Raw genomic sequence first — 26,241 nt, forward strand, 5'->3', positions numbered from 1 at the left:
CCATCACAATACATACAAGTTGAGAAAATCAGAACAAAATAATGTAACAAAAAACATTTTATTTAATTCAGTTAGCAAAGACATCTGCAAAGGTTGATTCCATGATTCCAATCTATGTCGTGTAGTACATAATTTACACAGCTTGGTCAATAAATACAGAATGTAACTTGTCCCTCTGGATCAACTGTGGACTGTAGGACAGACAGACTGTGGCTACATTATCTCAGTTATCAAACATAGACTGGAAAACAGTATTTTTCCCAAGGCAGATAGTATTTTTGGTTAGGATACCATGAGTTGTATACACCTGGTTAGGATACCATAAGCTGTATATGCCTGGTTAGGATACCAAGAGTTCTATGAGCCGGGCGACCACATGAACGTTCAGGCTATTCCCCAGGACTCGGTACTGCTGCTTGGTGGAAATGTTCTTTGGGATAGCTGCAAAAAAAATAAAAAAATCATTACATCACATATTATCCTATGAACAAGACTAAACAGATCCTGATTTCCAGGTGTTTTCCCAGTATTGTCAAGAGACTAAATAGTATTATGGGAATATCCATACCTCATTAAAATCCTTAAGAGAGTCTATTGACACATGTCTAAGTAACATAATGAAAAAAACACCATCAAAATCTGTCAGTTTAAGCTAAAGATATTTGTTTATTATTTGTTTTTGAATGGGCTGCGTCTCAATCCACCAAATCCGCCTATGTCGATCTTCCGCATTTGTGGTGGAAGGTGGCCGAGCTACAGCTGTGTTTGTCAGACCAGGAGACATCTCGAAAATCGTTTCTCACGAGAACGTCTGTAGCGTCCGAATGGTATGTCCTATAAAAGACCAAACCTTTGTAGGCCAGGGGTGACTCTCTCCGTTTTGCTCTACGACCCCCACGTGTGATTGGGACTCGTCTGAAGTTAACACATACAAACTAATGGAAGAAGTTTTGAGCCAACAAAAATAAGGGGTTAAATACAGTGCATTCGGAAAGTATTAAGACCCCTTCAATTTTTCCACATTTTGTTACGTTACAGCCTTATTCTGTTTTACCTCAATCTACATACAATACCTCAAAATGACAAAGCAAAAACAGATTGTAGAAATGTTTGTAAATTTACTACGCTTAAAAACAGAATTGCCTTATTTACATAAGTACTCAGACCCTTTGCTATGAGACTCTAAATTGAGCTCAGGTGCATCCATTTCCATTGATCATCCTTGAGATGTTTCTACAACTTGGAGTCCAAAACATTTCTGCAGCATTGAAGGTCCCCAAGAACACAGGTGTCCAAGACCCTGATGGTTACTCTGACAGAGCTCCAGAGTTCCTCTGTTGAGATGGGAGAACCTTCCAGAAGGACAACCATCTCTGCAGCACTCCACCAATCAGGCCTTTATGGTAGAGTGGTCAGACGGAAGTCACTCCTCAGTAAAAGGCACATGACATCCCACTTGGAGTTTGCCAAAAGGCACCTAAATGACTCTCAGACCATGAGAAACAAGATTGAACTCTTTGGCCTGAGCGCCAAGCATCATGTCTGGAGGAAACCTGGCTCCATCCCTACGGTGGTGGAGCCATCATGCTGTAGGGATGTTTTTCAGCGGCAGGGACTGGGCGACTAGACCTGATCGAGGGAAAGTAACAAAGTACAAAGAGGTCCTTGATAAAAAACCTGCTCCAGAGCGCTTAGGACCTGGGGTGTGGGGGGGGGGGGGGGGGGGGGGGTTCACCTTCCAACAGGACAATGACCCTAAGCAACAGGAAAATGATCCTAAGCACACAGCCAAGACAATGCAGGAGTGGCTTTGGGACAAGTCTAGGAATGTCCTTGAGAGGCCCAGCCAGAGCCCAGACTTAAACCCGATCGAACATCTCTAGACAGACTTGAAAATAGCTGTGCATCGAGCGCAAAGGTGCTTCAACAAAGTACTGAGTAAAGGGTCTGAATACTTACAGTAGCAGTCAAAAGTTTGGACACACCTATTCATTCCAGGGTTCTCTTTATTTTTAGTATTTTCTACATTGTAGAATAATAGTGAAGACATCAACACCATGAACACATATGGAATCATGTAGTAACCCCAAAAAAGTGTTAAACAAATCAAAATATATTTTAGATTTTTCAAAGTAGCCATCCTTTGCCTTGATGACTGCTTTGCACACTCTTGGAATTCTCTCAACCAGCTTCATGAGGAATGCTTTTCCAACAGTCTTGAAGGAGTTCCCACATATGCTGAGCACTTGATGGCTTCTTTTCCTTCACTCTGCGGTCCAACTCATCCCAATTGGGTTGAGGTCGGGTGACTGTGGAGGCCAGGTCATCTGATGAGGCACTCCATCACTCTCCTTCTTGGTCAAATAGCCCTAACACAGCCTGGAGGTGTGTTGGGTCATTGTCCTGTTGAAAAACAAACGATAGTCCCACTAAGCACAAACCAGATGGGGGGGGGGGGGGCGTATCAGTGCAGAATGCTGTGGTAGCCATGCTGGTTAAGTGTGCCTATAATTCTAAATAAATCACTGACAGTGTCACCAGCAAAGCACCTCCATACCATCACACTTTCTCCTCCATGCTTCACGGTGGGAACCACGCATGCTGAGATCACCTGTTCAGCTACTCTGCATCTCACAAAGATACGGTGGTTGGAACCAAAAATCTCCAATTTGTACTCATCAGACCAAAGGACAGATTTCCACTGGTCTAATGTCCATTGCTCATGTTTCTTGGCCCAAGTAAGTCTCTTCTTCTTACTGGTGTCCTTTAGTAGTGGTTTCTTTGCAGCAATTCAACTATGAAGGCCTGATTCACACGGTCTCCTCAGAACAGTTGATGTTGAGATGTGTCTGTTACTTGAACTCTGGGAAGCATTTATTTGGGCTGCAATCTGAGGTGCAGTTGACTCTAATGAACTTATCCTCTGCAGCAGAGGTAACTCTGGGTCTTCCTTTCCTGTGGCGGTCCTCAGAGCCAGTTTCATCATAGCACTTGATGGTTTTTGCAACTGCACTTTTGACACAAATTTGACTGACCATGTCTTAAAGTAATGATGGACTGTCGTTTCTCTTTGCCTATTTGAGCTGTTCTTGCTATAATATGGACATGGTCTTTTGCCAAATAGGGATATCTTCTGAATACCACCCCTACCTTGTCACAACACAACTGATTGGCTCAAACACGTTAAGGAAAGAAATACAACAAATTAACAAGGCACACCTGTTAATTGAAATGCATTCCAGGTGACTACCTCATGAAGCTGGTTGAGAGAATTCCAAGAGTGTGCAAAGCTGTCATCAATGCAAAGGATGGCTACTTTGAAGAATCTCAAATACATAAAATAGATTTAGATTTGTTTAACAGTTTTGGTTACTACATGATTACATGGGTTTTATATTTCATAGTTGTGTTGTCTTCACTATTATTCTACAATGTAGAAAATAGTAAAAAATAAAGAAAAACCCTGGAATGAGTAGGTGTCCAAACTTGACTGGTACTGCATGTAAATGTTATATATTTCAGTTTTTAATTTTTAATACATTTGCAAACATTTAGCAAAAACTGGTTTTGGCTTTGTCATTATGGAGTATTGTGAGTAGATTGAGGGGGGGGGCAATTTAATCAATTTTAGAATAAGGCTTTAACGTAACAAATGTGGAAAAGTCAAGGGGTCGGAATACTTTCCAAATGCACTGTATGTGTACAAATTAAATTGTATATTTCCTGAGCCTTCTTATATCTCCTAGGTATAGGACAGACACTTCAAAACCTTATTCCTTATGACTTATTTTTCGACTGTCATTTTCTTTGCCATTTATGAATGTCTTAGTCGATGCGTTTCTATAGTAGTAAAGGCCAAATTCTATATCTTAACCCAAACAAACATATCTATATATATTTTTTTATACCTAAAGGGGTCCAAAAATTAAATGATCCATGATATGACCACCTTAAACCAACTCCATATGTTAGCTTAGTATTAAGATCCCTTCTTTTGTCATCCCATTAGCCCTCAGGCCCTTACTCTCTGGTCTCTCTCATCTTGTTACCTTGGCCTGCTTCCTATGACCTCTACTCTCTAATTATATCACCCACCCAGAAAGCTCCTTACGCTAAAACCTTTGCACAGAAAAACACAGCAGCTAACTAGGCTTAGCACTCACCGTAACTAACCTGGTTACATGGAGCAAACTACCAAGTGCATAAGACTAGGCATTAGCTGTGACGACAATAAACTAATTAACTACTGTAGGCTAGTTTTAATTTCATCACTTTGTGAGTAAGGTCCTCACATGGCCTACAGTATAAGGCCTATGATTTATGGAGTTTTGTACTGCATTTGATTGGACATATTCTTGATTAACTAACTAATCAAATAGAGGTCTTATGTTTTTGGCTAATGGGTGGGTATGACTCACTGAAGTGCTTGGGGAAGCCCATGAGGTTGGCTATCTCTCTGGGGGAGAAGTAGCGGAGCTTCAACCTGGACAGCTGCTGCAGTTTCTCCTCGTCAGACAGACGCTCCGGAGATTTAAACGCTGCTTCCATCTGAGGGGAAACGCAAAACAAAGAATAAATCTGTCAGGGCAGAGCTCACCCTGTTCTCCTAGGCACATGCAACACCCTGCTCGCTTCTGCTTCCTGTCACGTTAAATGTACACATTGAGACAGGTAATGGAGCAGCTAGGCAGGTCTAAGACCTACTAGACATTGCGAGGGTGGACGTATCCATAAGCTGGCTAAGTGATCTTGTAGAAGACACGTGTGGCTCGTGTTAGGTTGTAAGGTCAAAAACCTACATCTGTTTCCATACAGGACTGAAGCACAGAGCCTGTTCCCTCAACGTAGTGTCCATAGCTGTGGAAAAATAGGGGACACAAAATCAGCAAATACTAAAGTTTACACAAGAACGATACCAACACATGGAAAACATGTAGGGTAAAATGCATGTTATACCAGGCTAGATTAGGTGAGAGTATGATGTAAAGCTGTGCTACTCTACACTGTTTTTCTGCCACTGAAATCCTTCGGCGAGCCGCCTAAGTGCAAACAGTGTGAAATAAATATATTCAGTGCCTTCGGAAAGTATTCAGACCTCTTGACTTTTTCCACATTTTGTTAGGTTACAGCCTTATTCTAAAATGTATGAAATAGTTTTTTCCCCCCTCAATCTAAATAAAATCTGCACACAATACCCCATAATAAAAAAGCAAAAACTGTTTTTGAAATTTTTGTTAATTTATTCAAAATTAAAAACGGAAATATGACATTTACATAAGTTTTCAGACCGTTTACTCAGTACTTCGTTGAAGCACCTTTGGCAGCGATTACAGCCTCGATTCTTCTTGGGTATGACGCTACAAGCTTGGCACACCTGTATTTGGGAAGTTTCTCCCATTCTTCTCTGCAGATCCTCTCAAGCTCTGTCAGGTACAGTATGATGAGGAGTGTTGCTGCACAGCTATTTTCAGGTCTCTCCAGAGCTGTTCGATCGGTTTAAAAAAATATTTTTCGCTTTGTCATTATGTGGTATTGTGTGTAGATTGCTGAGGATATGTATTTATTTAATACATTTTACAATAAGGCTGTAATGTAACAAAATGTGGAAAAACGCAAAGGGTCTGAATACTTTCCGAAGGCACTGTATATATATTTTTAAAAATGAAATGTTATTAGAATAATGGGGATGGAAAAATGCTTTCAGTGTAAATTTAAAATGACTAAAACCAGATATGAAGTATGTAGAAGATAATGGACGTGTATTTTTTTATTTTTATATAATATAATCTTTGAAAACTAACAATTACCTAAATAAAAGCTAGACAGTCAGGGAAAATTGAAAATTCCCAGAACAATGAATTTAGCAGTATAGATTTTGTTATGTTTGAGCAAATGTACACAGCATTAGCCATGGCAAAATGCATAGAACTGCAGGAAATTAGCTTTAGCGGTAGACTCAGCGAAATGACATTGCCACAAGCAGCACTGCAGATATTGAGATGAGTGAGATTTATGTGTACGGAACCCGTACACTTACAGAGTGGGAGCCACGAGACCAAAACTGGAGAAGTTGAGCCTCGCACAACGCTCTTTGTTGTTGTGGAAATTGACCCACTATGCTGTTTACTTTCTACATCTACGTCATATCACTAAGTCTACCTTTAAAACTGCAACATTTTCTCTCAGCTCCATAGCAGACTATGTCGAATTGCAGGAAATTCCTTTAAAGCTGTAAAAATGTCTCTCAGCTCTATGGAGAAATGTTTTGAAATGCAGGAAATTAAGCTTAAAAATTCCTAAACGTCACTACAACGCCAAGATGGGGGCCTCTAAAACGTTCTCTGAAATTCAGCTGCACCGACGGGCTTACCACGCCCCCGCCCACCACTTAAAGCCCTTTTTGATCCAGGAAAAAAACCCTACTGTGTCTATGCTCCAGCGCAGCTTGATGCCATACCCTTTGGTGAAGCAGACAGATCTCCTGCAGGTGGGCCTGACTATATCCATGAGCAGAGCGTAGCGCAGCAAGGTCTTCGGGGGAAGGAGGTACTGCTCCATCTCCCTTTCTCCCTGGTCCTCCAGGTAGACCCTGATCTGTCTGAGGGACTGGTCTCTGTTCTGACTGCTCTTCCTCTCAGCATCCTGAGCCCGCTCCAGCTTGTACAGGATACCACCTTCATCTTCCTTGTGATCTTCCTCTTGGTAGGTGGTTGTAGTGGGACTAGGTGAGATTGGAGAACTGGGCTCTAATAAGACCTTGTCTGCGGGGTGCGGAAAACCTTCCTGGATCTGGTCATGGGAGGAAATAAGTTTACCTCACATTGTTTACTTGGTTGTGACAAAGACATAAAACCAGGATGTTGATCCTGATTGATGTTAAGGTGACCGGGCCCCACCTCTGAAGTGGTGTGGAAGGAGAAAGATCCTGGTGGTGCTTTGGCAATCAAGAAATACCGGAGTCTGGAGTTGGGCATCCCCAGCTGTGAACAGAGATAGACAGAATGAAGATGTGTAAGCTCACTATGCTGCTCATCATTTTAGTGTAAGCAAATGTAAAGAAAGGTGACGTCTTACACATGTAGGAGAAACCATGAGCTCCTGATAGTTGAATCCACATTCCTTTAGCGTTTTCACCAAAGAGTCTCTAGGCAGAGTAGAAAAACTATTCAGACATCACTCTTGGCATACCTTTTGCCATCTCACAGACAATGTAAGATCATATTTTTTTTATAAGACTGTAGTAAATGCACTGTACATGACAGTTGAAAAGTAAAGGGGCTTTAGAGAAATTATGTGGTAACCAAAATCGAAAAAATAGCATTTAGCTGAAAAATGTATCGGCCTACAGGACTTAGTAGAGAAGTGGGCTCTCTGGTGCTCAGAGAAAGTTTTGTACACTGATCTGATCCACAGCGACAGACAAAGGCTAAACACACAGCCTGTCCCGGGACCCCATTGGCCACCAACAGGGTAACCGTGGCGAGCTTCCAGAGCAGGGGACTCCCGTCTCCATGGTTACCTGGCGGAGGACGTCTCAAAGCCTTTCACGTTCTCCAGCAGAATGAAGCGTGGCAACTTGATGAGCCTACAGGGAAAGATGAGGGTCAAACCACACAGCATGTATTTATTCATTAAAAAAATTGACATAATTCAGAGAGGTGAATTCATATTGATGCTAATATTATTACACTCTGAATGTGCAATATGCAACAGGATATTATTACATCAGTCTATCTATGAACAGAATGTAATGAGTAAGAAGAGGACATGGTCACGATGGTGTCGAACAATGGTTTCAGTGACCAGAAACTGAATCAATGACTCCAGAAATAGCTACTAGCTAGGCAACAAAGAGGGGAAACTGAGTAACTACAGTGGAGGAAAAGATTGAATGAACTTCAATCCTATGGCTAGAAATAGTACAAAACAGAGTAGGCCTATTAGCTACCTATAAAACAAACAAGGCCTTGGAGAGAGAGACCAAGTGGGAAGATGAATAGGGAGTGTAAATGTATGTGTCTAACCTTGGTAGAAGGTCCAGGATGTAGAGAAAGCTCTTGGTTCTGGGGTCAGATATGTCACCTTGTAACCCAATCCTACAGAGAGGAAGACGATTGCAGTGTCCCTTCATCAACACATCTATGAACTAACGGAGATTATCTGTAAATGCTAACACCAGATCATAGGCACATGTGTACACACACACACACACACACAGGCACATACCTAGTGAAAGGTTGGCATGGAGGGCTCATCAAGATCATATCAAACGCCAATTTGTTGAAATCATCCAATGTCATTCCCTGAAACCAAACAAAAATACTTTGATTGAAGCTACACAAAATGACAGATAAAAATAAATAAAAAATTGATAAACAGCATTTCATCTTCTACTCAAAGCTGTGATTGTGCTATGGAATTATGACTGATTGACAGCTTTCTATGTAAGCCATAGCTACTGTATATAAGACTGTGATTATGAAAGCAACTATATATATATATATATATATATATATATATATATATATATATATATATATATATATATATATTACACACAGTTGAAGTCGGAAGTTTACATACACCTTAGCCAAATGCATTTCAACTCAGTTTTTCACAATTCCTGACATTTAATCCTAGTAAAAATTCCCTGTCTTAGGTCAGTTAGGATCACCACTTGATTTTAAGAATGTGAAATGTCAGAATAATAGAGAAAATTATTTATTTCATCACATTCCCAGTGGGTCAGAAGTTTACATACACTCAATTAGTATTTGGTAGCATTGCCTTTAAATTGTTTAACTTGGGTCAAACGTTTTGGGTAGCCTTCAAAAACCTTCCCACAATAAGTTGGGTGAAATTTAGCCCATTCCTCCTGACAGAGCTGGTGTAACTGAATCAGATTTGTAGGCCTCCTTGCTCACACACCCTTTTTCAGTTTTGCCCACAAATTTTCTATAGGGTTGAGGTCAGGGCTTTGTGATGGCCACTCCAATACCTTGACTTTGTTGGAAGTATGCTTGGGGTCATCGTCCATTTGGAAGACCCATTTGCGACCAAGCTTTAACTTCCTAACTGATGTCTTGAGATGTTGCTTCAATATATCCACGTAATTTTCCATCCTCATGATGCTATCTATTTTGTGAAGTGCACCAGTCCCTCCTGCAGCAAAGCACCCCCACAACATGATGCTGCCACCCCCGTGCTTCACGGTTGGGATGGTGTTCTTCGGCTTGCAAGCCTCCCCCTTTTTTCTCCAAACACAACGATGGTCATTATGACCAAACAGTTCTATTTTTGTTTCATCAGACAAGAGGACATTTCTCCAAAAATTACGATCTTTGTCCCCATGTGCAGTTGCAAACTGTAGTCTTGCTTTTTTATGCCGGTTTTGGAGCAGTGGCTTCTTCCTTGCTGAGCGGCCTTTCAGGTTATGTCGATATAGGACTCGTTTTACTGTGGATATAGATACTTTTGTACCTGTTTCCTCCAGCATATTCACAAGGTCCTTTGCTGTTGTTCTGGGATTGATTTGCACTTTTCGCACCCAAGTAAGTTCATATCTAGGAGACAGAAGGCGTCTCCTTCCTGAGCGGTATGACGGCTGCGTGGTCCCATGGTGTTTATACTTGCGTACTATTGTTTGTACCGATGAGCGTGGTGCCTTCAGGCATTTGGAAATTGCTCCCAAGGATGAACTAGACTTGTGGAGGTCTACAATTTCTTTGAGGACTTGACTGATTTCTTTAGATTTCCCCATGATATCAAACAAAGAGGCACTGAGTTTGAAGGTAGGCTTTGAAATACATCCACAGGTACACCTCCAATAGGCTAATTGACATCATTTGAGTCAATCAGAAGCTTCTAAAGCCATGACATCATTTTCTGGAATTTTCCAAGCTGTTTAAAGGCACAGTCAACTTAGTGTATGTAAACTTCTGACCCACTGGAATTGTGATACAGTAAATTAGAAGTGAAATAATCTGTCTGTAAACAATTGTTGGAAAAATTACTTGTGTCATGCATGACTTGCCAAAACTATAGTTTGTTAACAAGAAGTTTGTGGAATGGTTGAAAAACGAGTTTTAATGACTCCAACCTAAGTGTATGTAAACTTCCGACTTCAACTGAATGTATGTATGTATGTATAAAACATTAAGAACACCATCCTAATATTGAGTTGCACCCCCCTTTTGCCCTCAGAACACCCTCAATTCATCAGGACATGGACTCTATAAGGCGTTGAAAGCTTTTCACAGGGATGCCGGCCCATGTTGACTCCAATGCTTCCCACAGTTGTATCAAGTTGGCTGGATGTCCTTTGGATGGTGGTCAGTCTATGTCATGAAACCTACCCAGTGTAAGTCTATGTGTAACCATTAACTCTCAGTGGTATGCCCATAACATTAATCTCTATTTTTACAACCAATAAAAGATTTGGTAACATCATACTAAAAGCCTGCAGGTATAGTGCTGTTTAATGTGTTATAAGCATGCAGGCTTATGAGCCTTTCTATTGTCTTCAGGTAAGGTTATGTCCCTGGATTTAAGACACTACAACAACATCATTCCCATTTACTTCTGGGCAATTCTATGGAAAGGGAAGCAGGCCTAGTCACTTTAAAAGCATGCATGCCAAACAGGAAACATTGTTTAACAAACCATACAACTCTATGCAAAATGACTGGGCCTACTTTGAAACTGTACACAGTAAATGCAGATGCAAAGTTTGGTAACAGAATTACGGTAAAATCTCCTTAAATGTTATTCTGTTACCAAACTTTGTATCTGCACATTTATTCCTGTAAATCCAGGCTGTATCACAACTGGCCGTGATTGGGAGTCCTATAGGGCGGAGCACAGTTGGCCCAGTCGACATTAGTCATTTACAACATTAACATTGTAGCTGGAAACTGATGGTTTTTAATAGAATATCTACATAGGCGTACAGAGGCCAATTATCAGCAACCATCACTCCTGTGTTCCAATGGCACGTTGTGTGAGCTAATCCAAGTTTATCATTTTAAAAGGCTAATTGATCATTAGAAAACCCTTTTGCAATTATGTTAGCACAGAAGAAAACTGTTGTCCTGATTAAAGAAGCAATAAAAAACTGGCCTTCTTTAGACCAGTTGAGTACCCGCAAAAGTCCAGTCTCAACGTCAACAGTGAAGAGGCGTCTCCAGGATGCTGGCCTTCTAGGCAGAGTTGCAAAGAAAAGGTAATATCTCAGGCTGGCCAATAAAAAGAAAAGATTAAGATGGGCAAAAGAACACAGACACTGGACAGAGGAACTCTACCTAGAAGGCCAGCATCCCGGAGTCGCCTCTTCACCGTTGACGTTGAGACTGGTGTTTTGCGGGTAGTATTTAATGAAGCTGCCAGTTTAGGACTTGTGAGGCGTCCGTTTCTCAAACTAGACACTCTAATGTTCTTGTCCTCTTACTCAGTTGTGCACCGGGGCCTCTCACTCCTCTTTCTATTCTGGTTAGAGACAGTTTCTTTCAAAAACAAGGACATTTCTAAGTGACCCCAAACTTTTGAACGGTAGTGTATATAAAATTTAAAAAACACAAAATAATAATTAAAAAAAAAATGTGTTTTGGTAAAATGTGTTAAAAATAGTAATTGTGCATAGAGTTCTATGGTTTGTTAAACTTTAAAATCAATGTTTTTTGTTTGGTATATATTTTAAAGTGAAAAAAACAACAAAGTCTCAGCATAATTCCGTTACCATGGAATTGCCCTTCTGCTTTCACTGAAACTCTGGGCTAATTTGAAGAGTGACCCATAGACCTATAAAAGCATGAATTTTCTATCCTGTCAGGAACACAGTGCAAGTTGTGCATCATGTCTGACTGGATGCTGACAGAGCAGACAACCTTTACCCCTCACTTAGCCTGCTCCTCAGTTACTAAATTACCTCAAACAGCCTATTAAAAACACAAGTCATGGGATTATGTGGGGAAAAGATAAATAAACAAATACATCCTAGACTATGCAACACTAAAGGAGTAGGCCCTATCTCTCAATGGGTCTTCCACCAAGTCAGTGCCTTTTGAGAAATGTTGAAAAAAACTTTGGATTTCACATAGTTTTTACATTCTGTCAAAGAGCACAATTTAATTAAAAAAAAACATGTTTTCCCATCTCAAGAGGTTAAATAAAGAATGACTATAGTAAGTGCCAAATAAAGTAATAAGGTTGACGATTTCCTCATAAATCAGCCATAAATCCCCTTGTGACAGGGGGAATGGAAGGTTGGGCAGGAAGTGGCAATTGAATGCAAGCTTCACAAAGAAATGTAATTGTTAAAACATTTCTAGCCTGTATCTATGCGCAACATGGTTGATGTGTTATGCTTGACCCGCTGAGTTTTCCAGTACAAAACAGCAAATGGCCAAAAAGAATAGAACCAGCTCACCTGCTTTTACACTATGATTCGAGTATTAGATGATCAATGTTTCTTTATCATTTTATTTTTTTAAGGAATAGTTTCCATATTAAAAAGAGAGTTCAGTTCACGTAACAGGGTTGGCCTTAAAAATAGGGACAGAAGTAAATTAATCAGTAGGCTAACCACATGAAATAGCCTAAATATGAATCTTCATAAATGACTGTCAAAACATCAAAATAACCACAGCTTTACAATGATTTTGAAAACATGGAGAAATGTTAGGGTTAAGTGGGTTCAAATCTTCATAGTAGTAACAGAGGGTGCACAGAGGGACATGTCAAAAAGCGGAATTTTGACACTTTAGTAAGTCTATATTTATATTAACAATCTGATTGAATTATGGTCTAGATTAAAAAGGGCACTTCATTTAATATAACATGCTTTTAAAATGCAATATTTGTGCACAATTTCTACTTAAAATATAAAATGGACACGAAAGGCATCATTTTGTGGTACGCCCCCACTATTAATAAAGCATATTTATCCAAATTAACAATCTTGTGTCAATAACAGCTACTCTTGTATAAGGACTAGACTAATTGACAAGAATTCCATGTTGGTTTCTACTATCCAGGTCAACGATCACTTAAACTCATCTAAGAATAGTAACACTGAAATTACTGAATTATCTACACGTGTCAGCAAAGTGCTTCCTTTTGAAACGAAGACAAAATTTAGAAGGTTAAAGCTTAAAATAAATTTTCCGGAACTTTGGCGACTACCAAGTATTTTTTTTAACCTCCCGCTTTGGGCTGGATGTGTCAATGTGTAGTTCATAATTTATGAGCAGAATTACGGTCTTGCCTTAATTAGCCACGTAAACCCTAGTTTGAAAGTGACTACTTTTCTGGAAGCTGTGCCATTTTCCCTACATTTTGTCTGGGCTAATTTGAAGAGAGTGACACATAGACCTATAACTGTTTGACTATTCTATATTATTAGGAAGACAGTGCAAGTTGTGCATTATGACTGACTGGATGCTGACAGAGCAGACAACCCTACATTTTCCCCCATGTGGGCCAGCCCCCTAGCGATTCAAATTCTAGCCAATGAACATCAGCCCCTCACCATTTGAGTGACCGCTAGCAAGATGCACACAGCAGAGCGAGCGAGAGAGAGTATTGATGTGGTGCACATATGTGAAGTAGTACACAATATTCAGGGACCACTTTTGGCTCGGGAGGCTACTTTCAGAACTATTGGCTAAAAAGTATACAAATGTACCGAATAATCGCTTTAACCTAAAATCTCTGGTTGTTTGAGAGACTTTAGTAAGACTTTTCATATCCTTTAATTTTAGCCATGGTACTTTGAATGTCTCTCAAAGTACATGTGTATGTGACTTAACATGAGCTGACAATTTCAGTTAAATTGTTTATTTCCTTTGGTTAAGTATGCCCCTGAAGTGTAGCCTGTTGGTTGAGAATGCAGTATGGCAACTCTTGTGAACCCAGGACCTCATTGACAGGTCTAAGAGTGCTCACCTCTATGGTCTTGGGAAGTAAAGGAGTGTTGGGGAAGTTGTGTTTGTAGATCTCATTGGCTGTGGTGTTCACATCCACTGCAGCTACCACCTTTGCTGCCACACCACTCTCTGCACAGAGAAAGAAATAGGAGTGTAAATCAACATGAACCTGACTTGTCTAGTTAAATAAAGGTTAAATAAAAAATAAAAAGATGGGACAGCTAACTTACAACAGTAGGCACTAAGGTCTAGTGGTTTGCTGATGAGTTTGGTAATCTAACGATCAACAGGTATTGTCCCATAGACTTTATGAATACCGACAGTGACACCTGTTGAAAGCCAAAGCATGACAGGCTGCGTCAACCTTCGGATTCCAAATGAACGTCACCGCCTGAGCAAAGTGTACACTCGTTCACTTCCTTTCACTGAATTGAAAGGGAATGACTGGTTTAAGAAATATGGTAGAAATTCCCGCTAGCCATGCTTCCACTAACGAAGTAAACTCCACAGTTGAAACTTCTTTCACCATGGAGTGGAGTTTAGTCCACTATGCCTCCACCAATCCAATGCTTTAAGATTTGTGGGGAGTAGTGAACACTTCAAGAAAAATTAGCTTTATTGGAATTAAAAAGGGTTAGTTGGCTGGACAGGTGCTATTAACCTTGGTAAATTGAGCATGAGCGAAAGTTGGGGTAAATTAACGAGATTTACTAAGCGAGAAGCTAACTACAAATCAATTTCCAGTCATCTTTGCAAACAATAACTTAGTATTTCCTCTCAAATTAAGAACAAGGTAACGCTAGCTAGCTATCAACAGTAAGAAAACCATCTACTTGCTACCGTTAGCGGACGCGGCTAGCCACTTTATAGCATGCTTGGACACAAAAAGACAGTCAGACTCACAAGTGACTAGCTACATATTTCACATAACGTTACCTGTTAATGCATAATGCATTCCTCCGATCCCGCTGTACAATTCTAGTACTCTGAGGTTTTCCATGTTTGGTCCCTAGTTGAGCTATCTAGGTTTGACAGCATACACATTGTAAACAAGATAACGCATTACTGGTGCGTTTCCGATCAGAGTAGAGTACTAAAAGAAAGGTTCCGGATATTAAAGTTCCGCAGGCGCACTTAAATGCGTACTATGGAATTTGCATAGACATTATCTGTAAAGACTGTGTAAATAGTTAGGCTGTTAATTATACTAGGCGACATGTGGTTTAAAAATATGTAATACACTGTAATGTCATTAGTTAAAAATGTGTGATTTTCTATTATATTCTGTTCTATTGTGTTTTATTATAATTAAGTACATTATATCCTAAAACCTGCCTGAAATACTTTTCTACCTTACTAAAATAGACACATGCTATATCAGGAAACGGTCAGCTTTAATAGTTTTCATGTCAAGAGGGAATGTTGCAATATAAAACCTAAACTTTTTCCCCCAACACAAAGAAATGAAGATGAGATGCAGGCTATAGTGTGTGTGCACTTATAAAACCCTCCAGAGGGAAGGGTCAAGTCTATGAGGTAAATATGCACATTCCCATAGCAACAGATACAAAATGGGGTGGGGGAAGGGGGAGTCAACTTTGATCTGAATAATGAGTACCATTCAGTTCTTTATCAACCTTGAGTCTCATGTTGGACACATGTTGGTGGGTAGCCTAATGATACATATACCATGTAGAATAAAAGCCAAATCGCATAGTTGCATAAATTATTTATTTAGGCTGCATAATTCTCTATTCTTGGCAATCCCATGCAAATGTAATTTTTATTATGGGCCCTGTAATGAATAAGTTAAGGATGTGACCAATATCAGTTTTTGAAAGAAATGTTGTACCAGAAGATACAATATCCATAAAAGGATGCGTAAAAGGATGTCACGACGGCACACCCTTACATGCGAAGTCTCCTATAGGCTCTATTTAAAACAACAAGGTCCATCAGTCAACACTTTTTGTGTCTCTGTGGATGTGTCCTGGCTTTTGCCAAATGGCAACTGGGAAAAAACAACCCCGAACAAAAGGGTCTGCCGGACAATAGAAGAATGGCCCAATGCCCTGAGCGCGCATACCAGTGTTTTCACAGGCTCCGGGCTTCGTCAATCACACCCACATGTGATTTGCATAAAGGAGTGGACTATAAAATCCGACATTGGTCTACTGCAGAGTTCTCGCTGGGGTAGTACTGTTCGGAGGTTTCATCACACACTGAAGTGGAAGTCCAGTTTGAGAGAAGGCATTTACACAGCTTTTTTGAAGAAAGAAGAAACCTTAGGGACCAAAGGATTACAATATGAACCGGACAACCAACAGGCAAACCACCTCTTCATCCTCTTACAAGAGGATGTTCGGCGGCGAAGGACGGCCTGGTGTCGGGATGGCTCGGTCCACCTTGTCTAGCCGCCAGTACTCGAGCCCGGTGCGCTCCTCTCGGATGTCCTACAGCGTCTCCTCCGCTCCGCCGAGCATCTACGCCTCCAAGAATGTCCGACTTCGCAGCAGCGCCCCGATGCCCCGGCTCTCATCGGACACCGTGGACTTCGCCCTGTCCGATGCCATCAACTCGGAGTTCAAAGCCAACCGGACCAACGAGAAGGCGGAGATGCAGCACCTCAATGACAGGTTCGCCAGCTACATCGACAAAGTGCGCTTTCTGGAGCAGCAAAACAAGATCCTGTTAGCGGAGCTGGAGCAGATAAAGGGCAAAGGCGCGTCCCGTATCGGGGATCTGTACGAGGATGAGATGAGGGATCTGCGGAGGCAGGTGGACCAGCTCACCAATGAGAAAGCCCATGTCGAAGTGGACCGGGACAACCTGGGAGAGGACATCGAGAGGCTCAGAGAGAAGTAGGCAACGAATGAATTACATTTTCTAAATACCCCCCCCCCCCCCTCCCCCCATCTCTGAAGCACTATGAACTATTAATGCACTACACGTCCCTTTTCAGTTTTTGTTCCACCAGACCTTTGTTAGAATACATTCATTAATTCCCCAAAAATGTTTCTCTTGGCAACGGCCCATGCATTCTTTGGTTCTTTGTAAAGCCATTAGCCCACAGCCCCAGAACTACACGCAGATTAAGGGCTTTTAAGCGCTTTTCACTGTCATAGCTTTAGCTGTTTTGTTCAAGGCCTGGATGCAGTTTTGCACGGAACATATTATGCAATCACGAAATACTTAAATGAGCTCATTCTTCCAATGGCAACTTTCCATTGGACTATTTTAGCTGTTTTTAAAGAAAGGGGAACGATTTTCCTTTCTTGCACTTCCAATAATCACATATGGCAAAGAATGCATATAAAAACGTTGTAGCCGATTGCAAAGAGTAAGTTATTGGTGAAAGTAACCTCAGATAAAAGACTCAAGATGTTATGGTGATATTAGTCGAACTCAAGAGTAGCTCTACAGCCTTCCATACTCCAGGACTTCCTCGCCAAATGTGGGTGTGGCAATTGAAATGCATTATATAATACTCTCCAATGCTATTCTCAGGCTCCAAGATGAGATGATCCAGAAAGAGGAAGCAGAGCACAACCTGCAGAGCTTCAGACAGGTATGGTAGAAAGTCCCATTCACAGTATCCCTGCATTCTATTCATTCTTCATCTAAAAAAATTGTAAAAACAACAAACATTATTTTTTATACATGTGTGACACCATATTTTATTTTCCACAGTAAACTACATAGTCCTGTTCATTTCATACTGAGTACTTGTGATTGTTTTTTTCCTACTAAAGCATGTCTTTTGAAATGTGAAGATAAACTTCATGCCTGATGAAGTTGCTTTGCGTGGTAGCGTAGGTCCCATGTAGAGATGTTTCACCTCCAGTGACAATCTCTCGTGGAACAGCCAGCCATGTTGGGTGTGTTGCAACCAACTCCATTTGACCAAGTCATTTTGACACGAGTGTGTATGTAATTGTAAGATGCAGGGCTCCATTGCAAACGAGACATTGGTCTCAGTGGCACGCCCTGGTAAAATAAAAACGTTTTTGCTGTTCACTCATGGAGGGAAATATGTGCAGTTTATAATAGAATGATTGTGCCTTTCCACTGATGCTGGCTACTCAAGTGTTACTCTAGACATTTTAGAAGGTATTTGGGGGATTTAGATCAAATCTCCATTGGTTTTCATTAATTTGGTGGCATTGCAGTGAGGAGCAGCTTTGTTACTGAGGACCTTGGTGGTTATTGATCCTCTTTCACCTCAGTGGCCTCCCCATTCAGAATGCAGTCCCATTCAAATGAGCAATACAACTTTGTGTTGCAGAGAACATGAAATCAAGTGGAGCTCCCTGATAACATATACACAACCTAATCCCTATTCTTAGAATTATGTATACACCTCATCCTTATCAAGATGCCATTTTCTAGCCTACATTGCTTTTTTTATCCCTTTGTTCTCCCCTTGGGGAATTGCCAGTGTAACACTTAGTGGGGTGAGGTTGTCAAATATAATGTTACAAGAACCCAGCTGTTGAAACGGCTGTCAGAACCGAACAGAGGAAGGTCCACAGCAGCTTTCCTCCATCCAGGTCTGGTCCGGGCCAGCCACCGTGTCACTGTCTGTTTTAAACACAGAGCTCAATGGACAGCTTTGTCCCAGTTGGAAATTATGGCAGGAAAGCTGATTCTCCAATGCCATTGTTTCTGTTGGTGGGTTAAATGACAAAGCAAGCTGTTGTCTGGGTGGGCGGTACCAGTGGCGGGGAGGGGTGGGTGAGCGGCACTGACTGAGCTCAGCTCAGCACACTGGTCGGCCGGCAGGCAGCAGACAGTGTTTGTTCAAGTACATCTGGCGCTGGCAACAAGGGCTCTCCAGATCCGGGCCAGAGGGTGACAGAGCGGAAACCAGAAGCCAGCAATCTGTATGTGTCCAGCAGTAAGGTACTTATGCTGGAAAGACTTAGAAATTGAGCTTTATTGACATGAGGCTGCTTTTTTGGGGGGGGGATTTAAAAAATATATTTTATCTGATTCCTGACTGATTATTTTCCCCCAGTAACTACGCTGCTTGTTCACTTATTCTTCATTAGGGATTTTAAATACAGGAAATTACAGCTTCTGTGTGATTTAATGACATGGTGTTGCTGGGAGTTTGGCTCAAGATGTTCAGCACTGACAGGCCTTCAAGATGTGAAAAATATGGGTTTAATACAATGCATTATACAGAAGTTACCTGAGACATAGTAAGGAGACCATGTCTCTGGATTTGGAAAATTGATTAAAAGGTATTTTATATAATATATTAATTTCCAAAATGCTATATACACACTTCACATTTTTGTTTTTTCATCAAAAATGATTGCTTCGTGTGTGCAAGAAAATAAAAATTATATATTTAATAGATTTTAGGTGTATGAAAATATATATATTTTTTTGCAAAATGCTATATAGCCATTGTTTACTTGACATGGAATGTTCGTATCCTGTACTTTTGACTCTGTGGTTGTCACACCTAGCAATTGATCTTAAGATGAATGCACTTAGTGTAAATCTCTTTGGATAAGACCACCTGCTAAATGACTCATGACTTTATTGAATTATAACAAATTGTCATGTGTATAATTTGTACATTTCTTTATTAAAAATCTAGTTATTTGTTACATTTGACTGAACTTGTCTTTGCGAGTGAGGTGGATATAGCATTTTGATATGACATGAAACCCTCAAGTGATTTCAAACAAATACATGGCATTGAACAACCCCATCTCATGATTAGATAAACATTTTTTTCACTATATCTAATAATTTAAAGAGCAAAGGCTAATTTACCAATATTTGTGAAAATGTGTAGCTTTTTGGCATGAAACTCTTCATATGCCATTTAGACTCTTATCCAAACATTTTATGTACAGGTGGTCCCAGGTTTGAACCCACTATCCTGGCATTGCAAGTGCCATGCTCTACCAATTGAGCTACAGTGGCCCATTTATGCCATGTGGACCACTATTTTCTGCAATGCCACTGTATGGGATCTAGAATGTGATGTAGAACTTTGTGCTAAATGTTTCCTGTGTGTAGGATGTGGACAATGCCTCCCTTGCTCGTCTGGACCTGGAGAGGAAGGTGGAGTCTCTTCAGGAGGAAATCCTCTTCCTCAGGAAGCTGCATGACGAGGTGAGACTGAGTGGTTAACACCTGCCCCTCCAACCTTACCTGACACCCACACCTGTCCCAATGGATAGTTAGTGTTTATTAGGACGCTGAATGACCAGGTCATCTGATGTCTTTTGGGACAGGTGAGAGGTGTCAGGTGACCATGGTGTTGTCACTTAACAGTCTGTCCATCTAACCTTACACCCCCACCTGTGCCAAGTTCGGACAGTCTGTGTCCGGCCACCTCCGCCATCACCAAGGCCTAAGAGGATCATGGTATTGGCCTGGCCAGCAGGGTCATTGCCATGGTGATTACACACTCAGCGGATCGGAAGTCTGAGAATTACTGTCTAGAGGATAAATGCATGGCAGGTGGAGCAAAGACTTAGATCAAGGAGGAAAACCCCCCCACACAGGAAGTTCAACAGCAAAATCAATTTGAAAAATCCCTTTTGAAGGGATTTGGCTGAATATTGGTTTACATCAAGTTACCCAACAACCCATCTACATTGAGTATACTGTAACACCTGTGACCACGGTACATTATTGGACGTTAGCCAGTGAGGTAACCTTCTGATCTAAGATCAGTATTGTAACCGTCCCCCTCCTTTATCCACTCTGTAGGAGGTTGCTGAGCTGCAGGCACAGATCCAGGATCAGCATATCCAGATCGATATGGATGTGGCCAAGCCTGATTTGACGGCTGCCCTAAGGGACGTGCGTGTGCAGTACGAGACCTTGGCCAGCAGGAACCTCCAGGAGTCTGAAGACTGGTACAAGTCCAAGGTCAGTACCCCCTCACTCACATGATGGCTGTGTCCCAAATGGCTTTGGTCAAAAGTAGTGCACTGAATGGGGGTGCTATTTGGGATGCATCTGTGTCCCCCTCACACTCTGTCCTCTACCTGTCGTTCAATCCCTCACACTGTCTGTCCTCTACCTGTCGTTCAATCCCTCACACTGGCTTCGTGTCTCTTTGGCCCCATCTGTTACTAATCACAATGAAAGTTTATACTTTGAGAGGACGTAGTAGGCTAGTCTCTTGCTATGGAGCTGAACAACATCAGGCTTTTAAATCTTTGAAGATTGATTGCAAATGCTCTTTAGTTAACTGTTTTACGAATCCAAAGCTGTCCTACCATGACAAAGCACAGTAGCAGTTCTGGTGTGCAGTTGCAGCAGTGATTGCTCTAGGGATGACAGAGTAGAAATGTCTAACAGGGCTATTCCTTGTAGGATTAGCTTTTCAGTCTCCTAACAGGCCAGATGGTGCTGTAGGGCTCAGTGGATTGAGTGGACAGCTGACCACTCATTGAGTCAATGACAATGGTCTGGGTGAGCGCAGGGTGCATTGCTCTAAAGCATATTGATCTTCTCAATGGAAAACTAAATGGAAACATTTGAGGACAATGCATATTGGATAAAAGGTAATACAAAGTGGTTTCTCTAATGCTGTAAAAATGTTTTCAGAGCGAGAGACAAATTGCCTGTTTCACGTTAAGGCTAAACGTCTGGGTTTACAGCCAGGGTGAGAGGCTGAGCGTTCAGCTTTTAATCTCAGGGTTCAGGAGTAGAGCAGAGTTTTCTCACAAGTCCCTCTCTTGCTCACGCTCACCTTCTGTCTATATCCCCTTGCCTCTGAGACTCCCACACATCAATTAAGGCTAATTAAAAAGCCTTTTAATCTTTAATGAAAACTAACAAGGCCTCTCTGCCCGCTCTCTTTCGCTCTCCCATCTATCTTTCTCTCCCCACCCCCCTCAGTTTGCTGACCTGTCGGAGGCTGCAAACCGTAACACCGATGCCATCCGGCAGGCCAAGCAGGAGGCTAACGAGTACAGGCGTCAGGTACAGGCCCTAACCTGTGAGGTGGACTCTCTCAAAGGAACTGTAAGTACTTCCAGTGCAACCACTATCCCTGTTCACTTCCTCTATTGACTGACTTGTTCCTTTCAGCTCCTAGTGGAGCAAAGGGCCTCGCTAGTGAGTGTCCAGTAAACCCTACGTCTCACTCCAGAGGAAATGTAGTGTACTACTAGAGTGAGGAGTACTGGCAGAACATCTCCTGTGCCGAGTCAGATGAAATGCAACTTTAATGAAATGAGTGGTTGAATGCAGAAAAATAGACTAGCAAAACCACCTCGGCTGACTGAGTGCATTCTGGTGTCCTCCCAAGACTTGATTTTAACAACCCAGATGCAATACCATGTTAACGGAATTTCTGGAAGTGTCCTTGCAGAGAATTTTGAAATGTACTACAGTGTAGCATCTCTTTACCTCAGACAATGACCTGTCTTGTTGGAGCTAGTCCCTTCCTGACTCTACTATATATTTACTTAGACTCCTACAGCCACATCTCAGGGAAACCTATATGAGAGCATAGCGTAATTTAACCTGAGACAATCAGTCATCTCTTATCAACATATGATGTGTAGAATGAGTCCATGGAGCGTCAGATGAGGGAGCTGGAGGAGAGCTTTGGCTGCGAGGCTAATAACTTCCAAGACACCATCTCTCGCCTGGAGGACGACATCAGGAACATGAAGGATGAGATGGCCCGTCACCTCAGAGAGTACCAGGACCTTCTCAACGTCAAGATGGCCCTGGACATAGAGATCGCCACCTACAGGAAGCTGCTGGAGGGAGAAGAGAGCAGGTGAGGTCATGATGATGGACAGAGATGCCTACCAAGCTGCTGGAGGGAGAGGGGAGCAGGTGACATAAGCAGAGAAAGTAGAAAGAGGGCAGAGAATGAGGGAGTAGAGTTAATGAGGGGGGAAAGGGGGAGGTGTGTGTATGTATATAGGGAAATATATTTGCCTGTGTTGGTGTTTGTCCACAACACGTGTATTTTGGAGTTTATGGTGGCTTATACAAGAGACAGATGAGTCAAGACTGAAACAAACAGGTTTTATCTTGTGTTCTCCTCTGGACTAGATAAGCGTATTAAACGGGCCTGTAAGGAAGATTAGTGTTTCTGTGGTTTGCATGCCAGTTTCTCATCTTCAGACGTCTAGCTGTGTCTAATGCGCTTTTCCTTCTCTCCTACCCCCTCTGTCTCTTTATCCCTCCTAGAATCACCACTCCCATGCCCAACTTCTCATCATTTAACTTGAGAGGTAGGTTCCCTTTAAAGCTTTAGAACAGAGCACTACCTCCTGTGGAAATGTGTTACTCATGAGGATATACTTAACACTAGCTTGACAACTTCACCAGAGAACCAGCAGCACTATCCTCGTATAACCTCAGAGTGATGCAGCTGAGCCTTTGAATTATTGATAGATGGGACTCAGAAAGTCCTTTTCAAAGAGATATTATGTAATGGAATGTGACCGCTTATATGGCGACATAAAGGTGTATGCAATAATTAAATTCAGTTACTGATTTGACAAGAACGGTTAATCATATGGTGTTGTATTGAGTGGAACATTTTAATATCATTTTATCCAAGTTGCACTCTATTCAATATTTCGTCTTCTTGCAGAATCCATGCTGGATGCAAGACCAATGATTGACAACCTGTCAAAGAAGGTTGTGATCAAGACCATTGAAACTAGAGATGGTCATGTAAGTACTAGACATTACATCAGTGAAGGCTGAGTTTGGAGTCTGTCCGTTCGACTTTAATGTTAGACATAAGTCCACTGAGGCCTGACACTAAGACAACATAAAGGCACATACATTCTTATGACAAGTTATAATGCATTATACCTGTAAGCTGCAAGTAAAGTGTTGCCATACTCACTATAACCCTCCCCCTCATCAGGTGATCAATGAGTCCACCCAGAACCATGATGACTTGGAGTGAACATCACATAGCATGTCTCTACTGAGAAGAGAAAATAGTTAGCAGCAGCATACTGGGGGGGGGGGGGGGGGGTGTAAAACACTGTCGGGGATGAGGAGAAAGCAAAATGGGATATTTCTGTTTGTGTGTAAAACTAAACAAACAGCTTTGAAAGTGCCTTTTTGACACGTTGGGGTACTTGCTGATCTGGTAGGGTTGTTGCTAGGTAGGATAGACACTGTTTAGAGGAGATGAAACCAGCTTTACTGAATGTTTCTGTTTGACCACAGACACTGGGCAAGTCTCAAATGACACTTATTTTTTCTATGTTATAGTGCTCTACTTTTTATAGGGCTCTAGTGAAAAGTAGTGCACTAAGGGAATAGGGTGTCATTTGTGATGCAACCACACTGAGTCTAGTTTACACTCGAGCTGTTAGACTTAGACCATAGCAACACTTTGAGCAATGGCTGTTTTTTTTCTATTCTAATTTACCAAAATCATGGAAAGGATTGAAGCACTGTTTCATGTACACAAACAAGACCAACACCAAACTGTCAACGCTTCTGTAAGTCAATAAAGCTTTGAGGAAAATAAAATGTATTCTGAGGTGTCTTGAATTATACTTTTTTCTTTGAGTTTAATGGCCAAAGTACTCGTACTTAGTGTTGATTAATTCCTTCTCCCTGTAAATTCCGTTTAATTCAAATTCCAGGTCAGTCTCAATTCCTATGTTAGGTAAATTCCAATAATTAATTTCCCAAGTCAATATTATCACTGACAATTCCTCATTCAATTCCCTCAGGCTTTCAAGCTGATCATGTCAGTGTTCAGACAGCCGAGCTACACTGGAAATTTAGATAAAAGTTGAAATGATTTAAAACAAATCCTGCAGTCAATATTTGATACTAAGTGCATTAATTCCATCATGGGAAATGTAAAAATATGGAATTCCAAAGATTAAATGTTTTTTCAATTCCATTTCAGTCTAATTTCAATTCCATAACTTGAATTAAACAAATTCTACACTTGAGTGAATTGGGGTAAATTCCAATTCAACACTGCTAGTATGCTATGTTTATTGATATATTTATCTACTATAAAGTTCAAACTTGGACTTAAACACTATCATAACCTCAGAGCTCTCTCTACACAATTGTCCTCTTGGTAATTATCAAGTCCACATCTGTTTCCTCTGCCTATCTCCTGGCCCTCTACAGTTGAGGAAGTGACAGAGCATTATCAAAAAGTGACAGCGTAATGTCAGGTCCTGCTAACTCGCACGAAGGCAACCTCCCAAACCCTGCTCTCTCTACAACCCCAGACAACCGCATGAGCGAGCTAAATACAGCTTGGTAGAGTCGTCATTCTACCTTGAGTTCTCATGCATTTGATAGGTAATGGTCACGAGGAATTCACTATACATTAAGTGCAAGATGCAGTTTAGCAATAAGGTGGGGGAAATGAGCACAAAACCATGGTCTCTACTCTCTACTAGGATGCTAACAAACATTGAACCTCTTTCAAGCTCATGTTTCTAACTTCCTCACTCTAACCCTTGTCCCTTTGCACCAATCACAAGAAAGCTGGATCAAGAGCTCAGTCCCTTGATAGTCCCTCTGACCTCTATTTGGGGGTAACATTCCTGTGAGTATTCTGGGACCGAGACAGCCAAATACCCAAAAGGGTGCTGTTTCGGGTCAGTGGGTTAGATCTGTTTTCAGACTGCTTCATTCCCCCTGGTGATGCTGTCTTGGTATCAGGGCATTTAGAGAGCTAATTTAAGCCCTATTCTCTACATAGCCTGGACATAAGTCCACATACCCAAATGGCACGCTATGCCTTTAACCAAGGCCCATATGGCTCTTGTCAAAGTAGTGCAGATAGTCTACAATCTGTAGTTCCTGAGTAGATTTCCTGTCTGACTACCTCCTAGTGGAAAACGCTGTGTAAAAGCACACTCGCACCTAAATCATTCATATTCATCCCTCTAAACATGTTAGCGCTGCTCACATAATCCATGCATCCACACACTTTATTCTATGGTCATTTTTGTAGTAGCCTCCCACTGGGCACAGACGTTAGTTCGTCTAGTTTTGATTTACGTGAATTCAAGGTGAAATCAACAAAACATTTCACCATGTCATTGGATTTTGGTTCAAATGTGTGTAGAAAAAATATTCAATTCCCCTAGGTTGACTTTTTGCAAATCCAATCACTTTTCCATGTTGATTCAACGTCATCACATGTATTCTTTCGGGCTTAAATGACGTGGAAACACATTGATTCAACCAGTTTTTACTTGTGGTCGGGAAAGGCATAAAGGCACATTCCTGTTGCCAGTACGTCTCCGCACATTATCATACTGTTGCATATTTATCAACCGATAGTTTTTATACGGTGAAACAGTAAGTTTAT

At 41.3% G+C, this 26,241-nt stretch overlaps 2 protein-coding genes across 2 annotated transcripts; one reads left to right on the forward strand and one right to left on the reverse strand.

The window, feature by feature from the left end:
• Positions 1 to 39: 39 nt before the first annotated feature.
• Positions 40 to 14,986, reverse strand: trdmt1 (tRNA aspartic acid methyltransferase 1). Its single transcript, XM_038972715.1, has 11 exons — positions 14,859 to 14,986; positions 13,942 to 14,051; positions 8,227 to 8,303; positions 8,025 to 8,096; positions 7,520 to 7,585; positions 7,075 to 7,144; positions 6,897 to 6,980; positions 6,458 to 6,789; positions 4,800 to 4,857; positions 4,419 to 4,548; positions 40 to 441 (listed from the first exon to the last, which is right to left on the reverse strand). Exons 1-11 carry the CDS (start codon positions 14,920 to 14,922, stop codon positions 341 to 343), a joined length of 1,164 nt encoding a protein of 387 aa, XP_038828643.1. The 5' UTR covers positions 14,923 to 14,986; the 3' UTR covers positions 40 to 340.
• A 1,103-nt stretch (positions 14,987 to 16,089) lies between these two features.
• vim (vimentin) lies at positions 16,090 to 24,443 on the forward strand. Its single transcript, XM_038972713.1, has 9 exons — positions 16,090 to 16,783; positions 17,430 to 17,490; positions 19,962 to 20,057; positions 20,661 to 20,822; positions 21,801 to 21,926; positions 22,472 to 22,692; positions 23,112 to 23,155; positions 23,521 to 23,603; positions 23,803 to 24,443. The coding sequence occupies exons 1-9, from the start codon at positions 16,230 to 16,232 to the stop codon at positions 23,842 to 23,844; spliced, it is 1,389 nt and encodes a 462-aa protein (XP_038828641.1). The 5' UTR covers positions 16,090 to 16,229; the 3' UTR covers positions 23,845 to 24,443.
• The last annotated feature ends 1,798 nt before the right edge of the window (positions 24,444 to 26,241 follow it).

The sequence above is a fragment of the Salvelinus namaycush genome, chromosome 33 (genome assembly GCF_016432855.1).
Source record: "Salvelinus namaycush isolate Seneca chromosome 33, SaNama_1.0, whole genome shotgun sequence".
In the NCBI taxonomy this organism is placed as follows: domain Eukaryota; kingdom Metazoa; phylum Chordata; class Actinopteri; order Salmoniformes; family Salmonidae; genus Salvelinus; species Salvelinus namaycush.

Coding starts and splice junctions, on each gene's coding strand:
- trdmt1 (XM_038972715.1), bottom strand. CDS start 14,922: ATGGAAAACCTCAGAGTACTAGAATTGTACAGCGGGATCGGAGGAATG. Junction 8,304..13,941: donor TACTTCCCAAGACCATAGAG/GTGAGCACTCTT, acceptor GTTTGGTTTCAG/GGAATGACATTGGATGATTT. Junction 4,858..6,457: donor TCTGTCTGCTTCACCAAAGG/GTATGGCATCAA, acceptor ATTTTTCCACAG/CTATGGACACTACGTTGAGG.
- vim (XM_038972713.1), top strand. CDS start 16,230: ATGAACCGGACAACCAACAGGCAAACCACCTCTTCATCCTCTTACAAG. Junction 20,058..20,660: donor TCAGGAAGCTGCATGACGAG/GTGAGACTGAGT, acceptor TCCACTCTGTAG/GAGGTTGCTGAGCTGCAGGC. Junction 20,823..21,800: donor AAGACTGGTACAAGTCCAAG/GTCAGTACCCCC, acceptor CACCCCCCTCAG/TTTGCTGACCTGTCGGAGGC.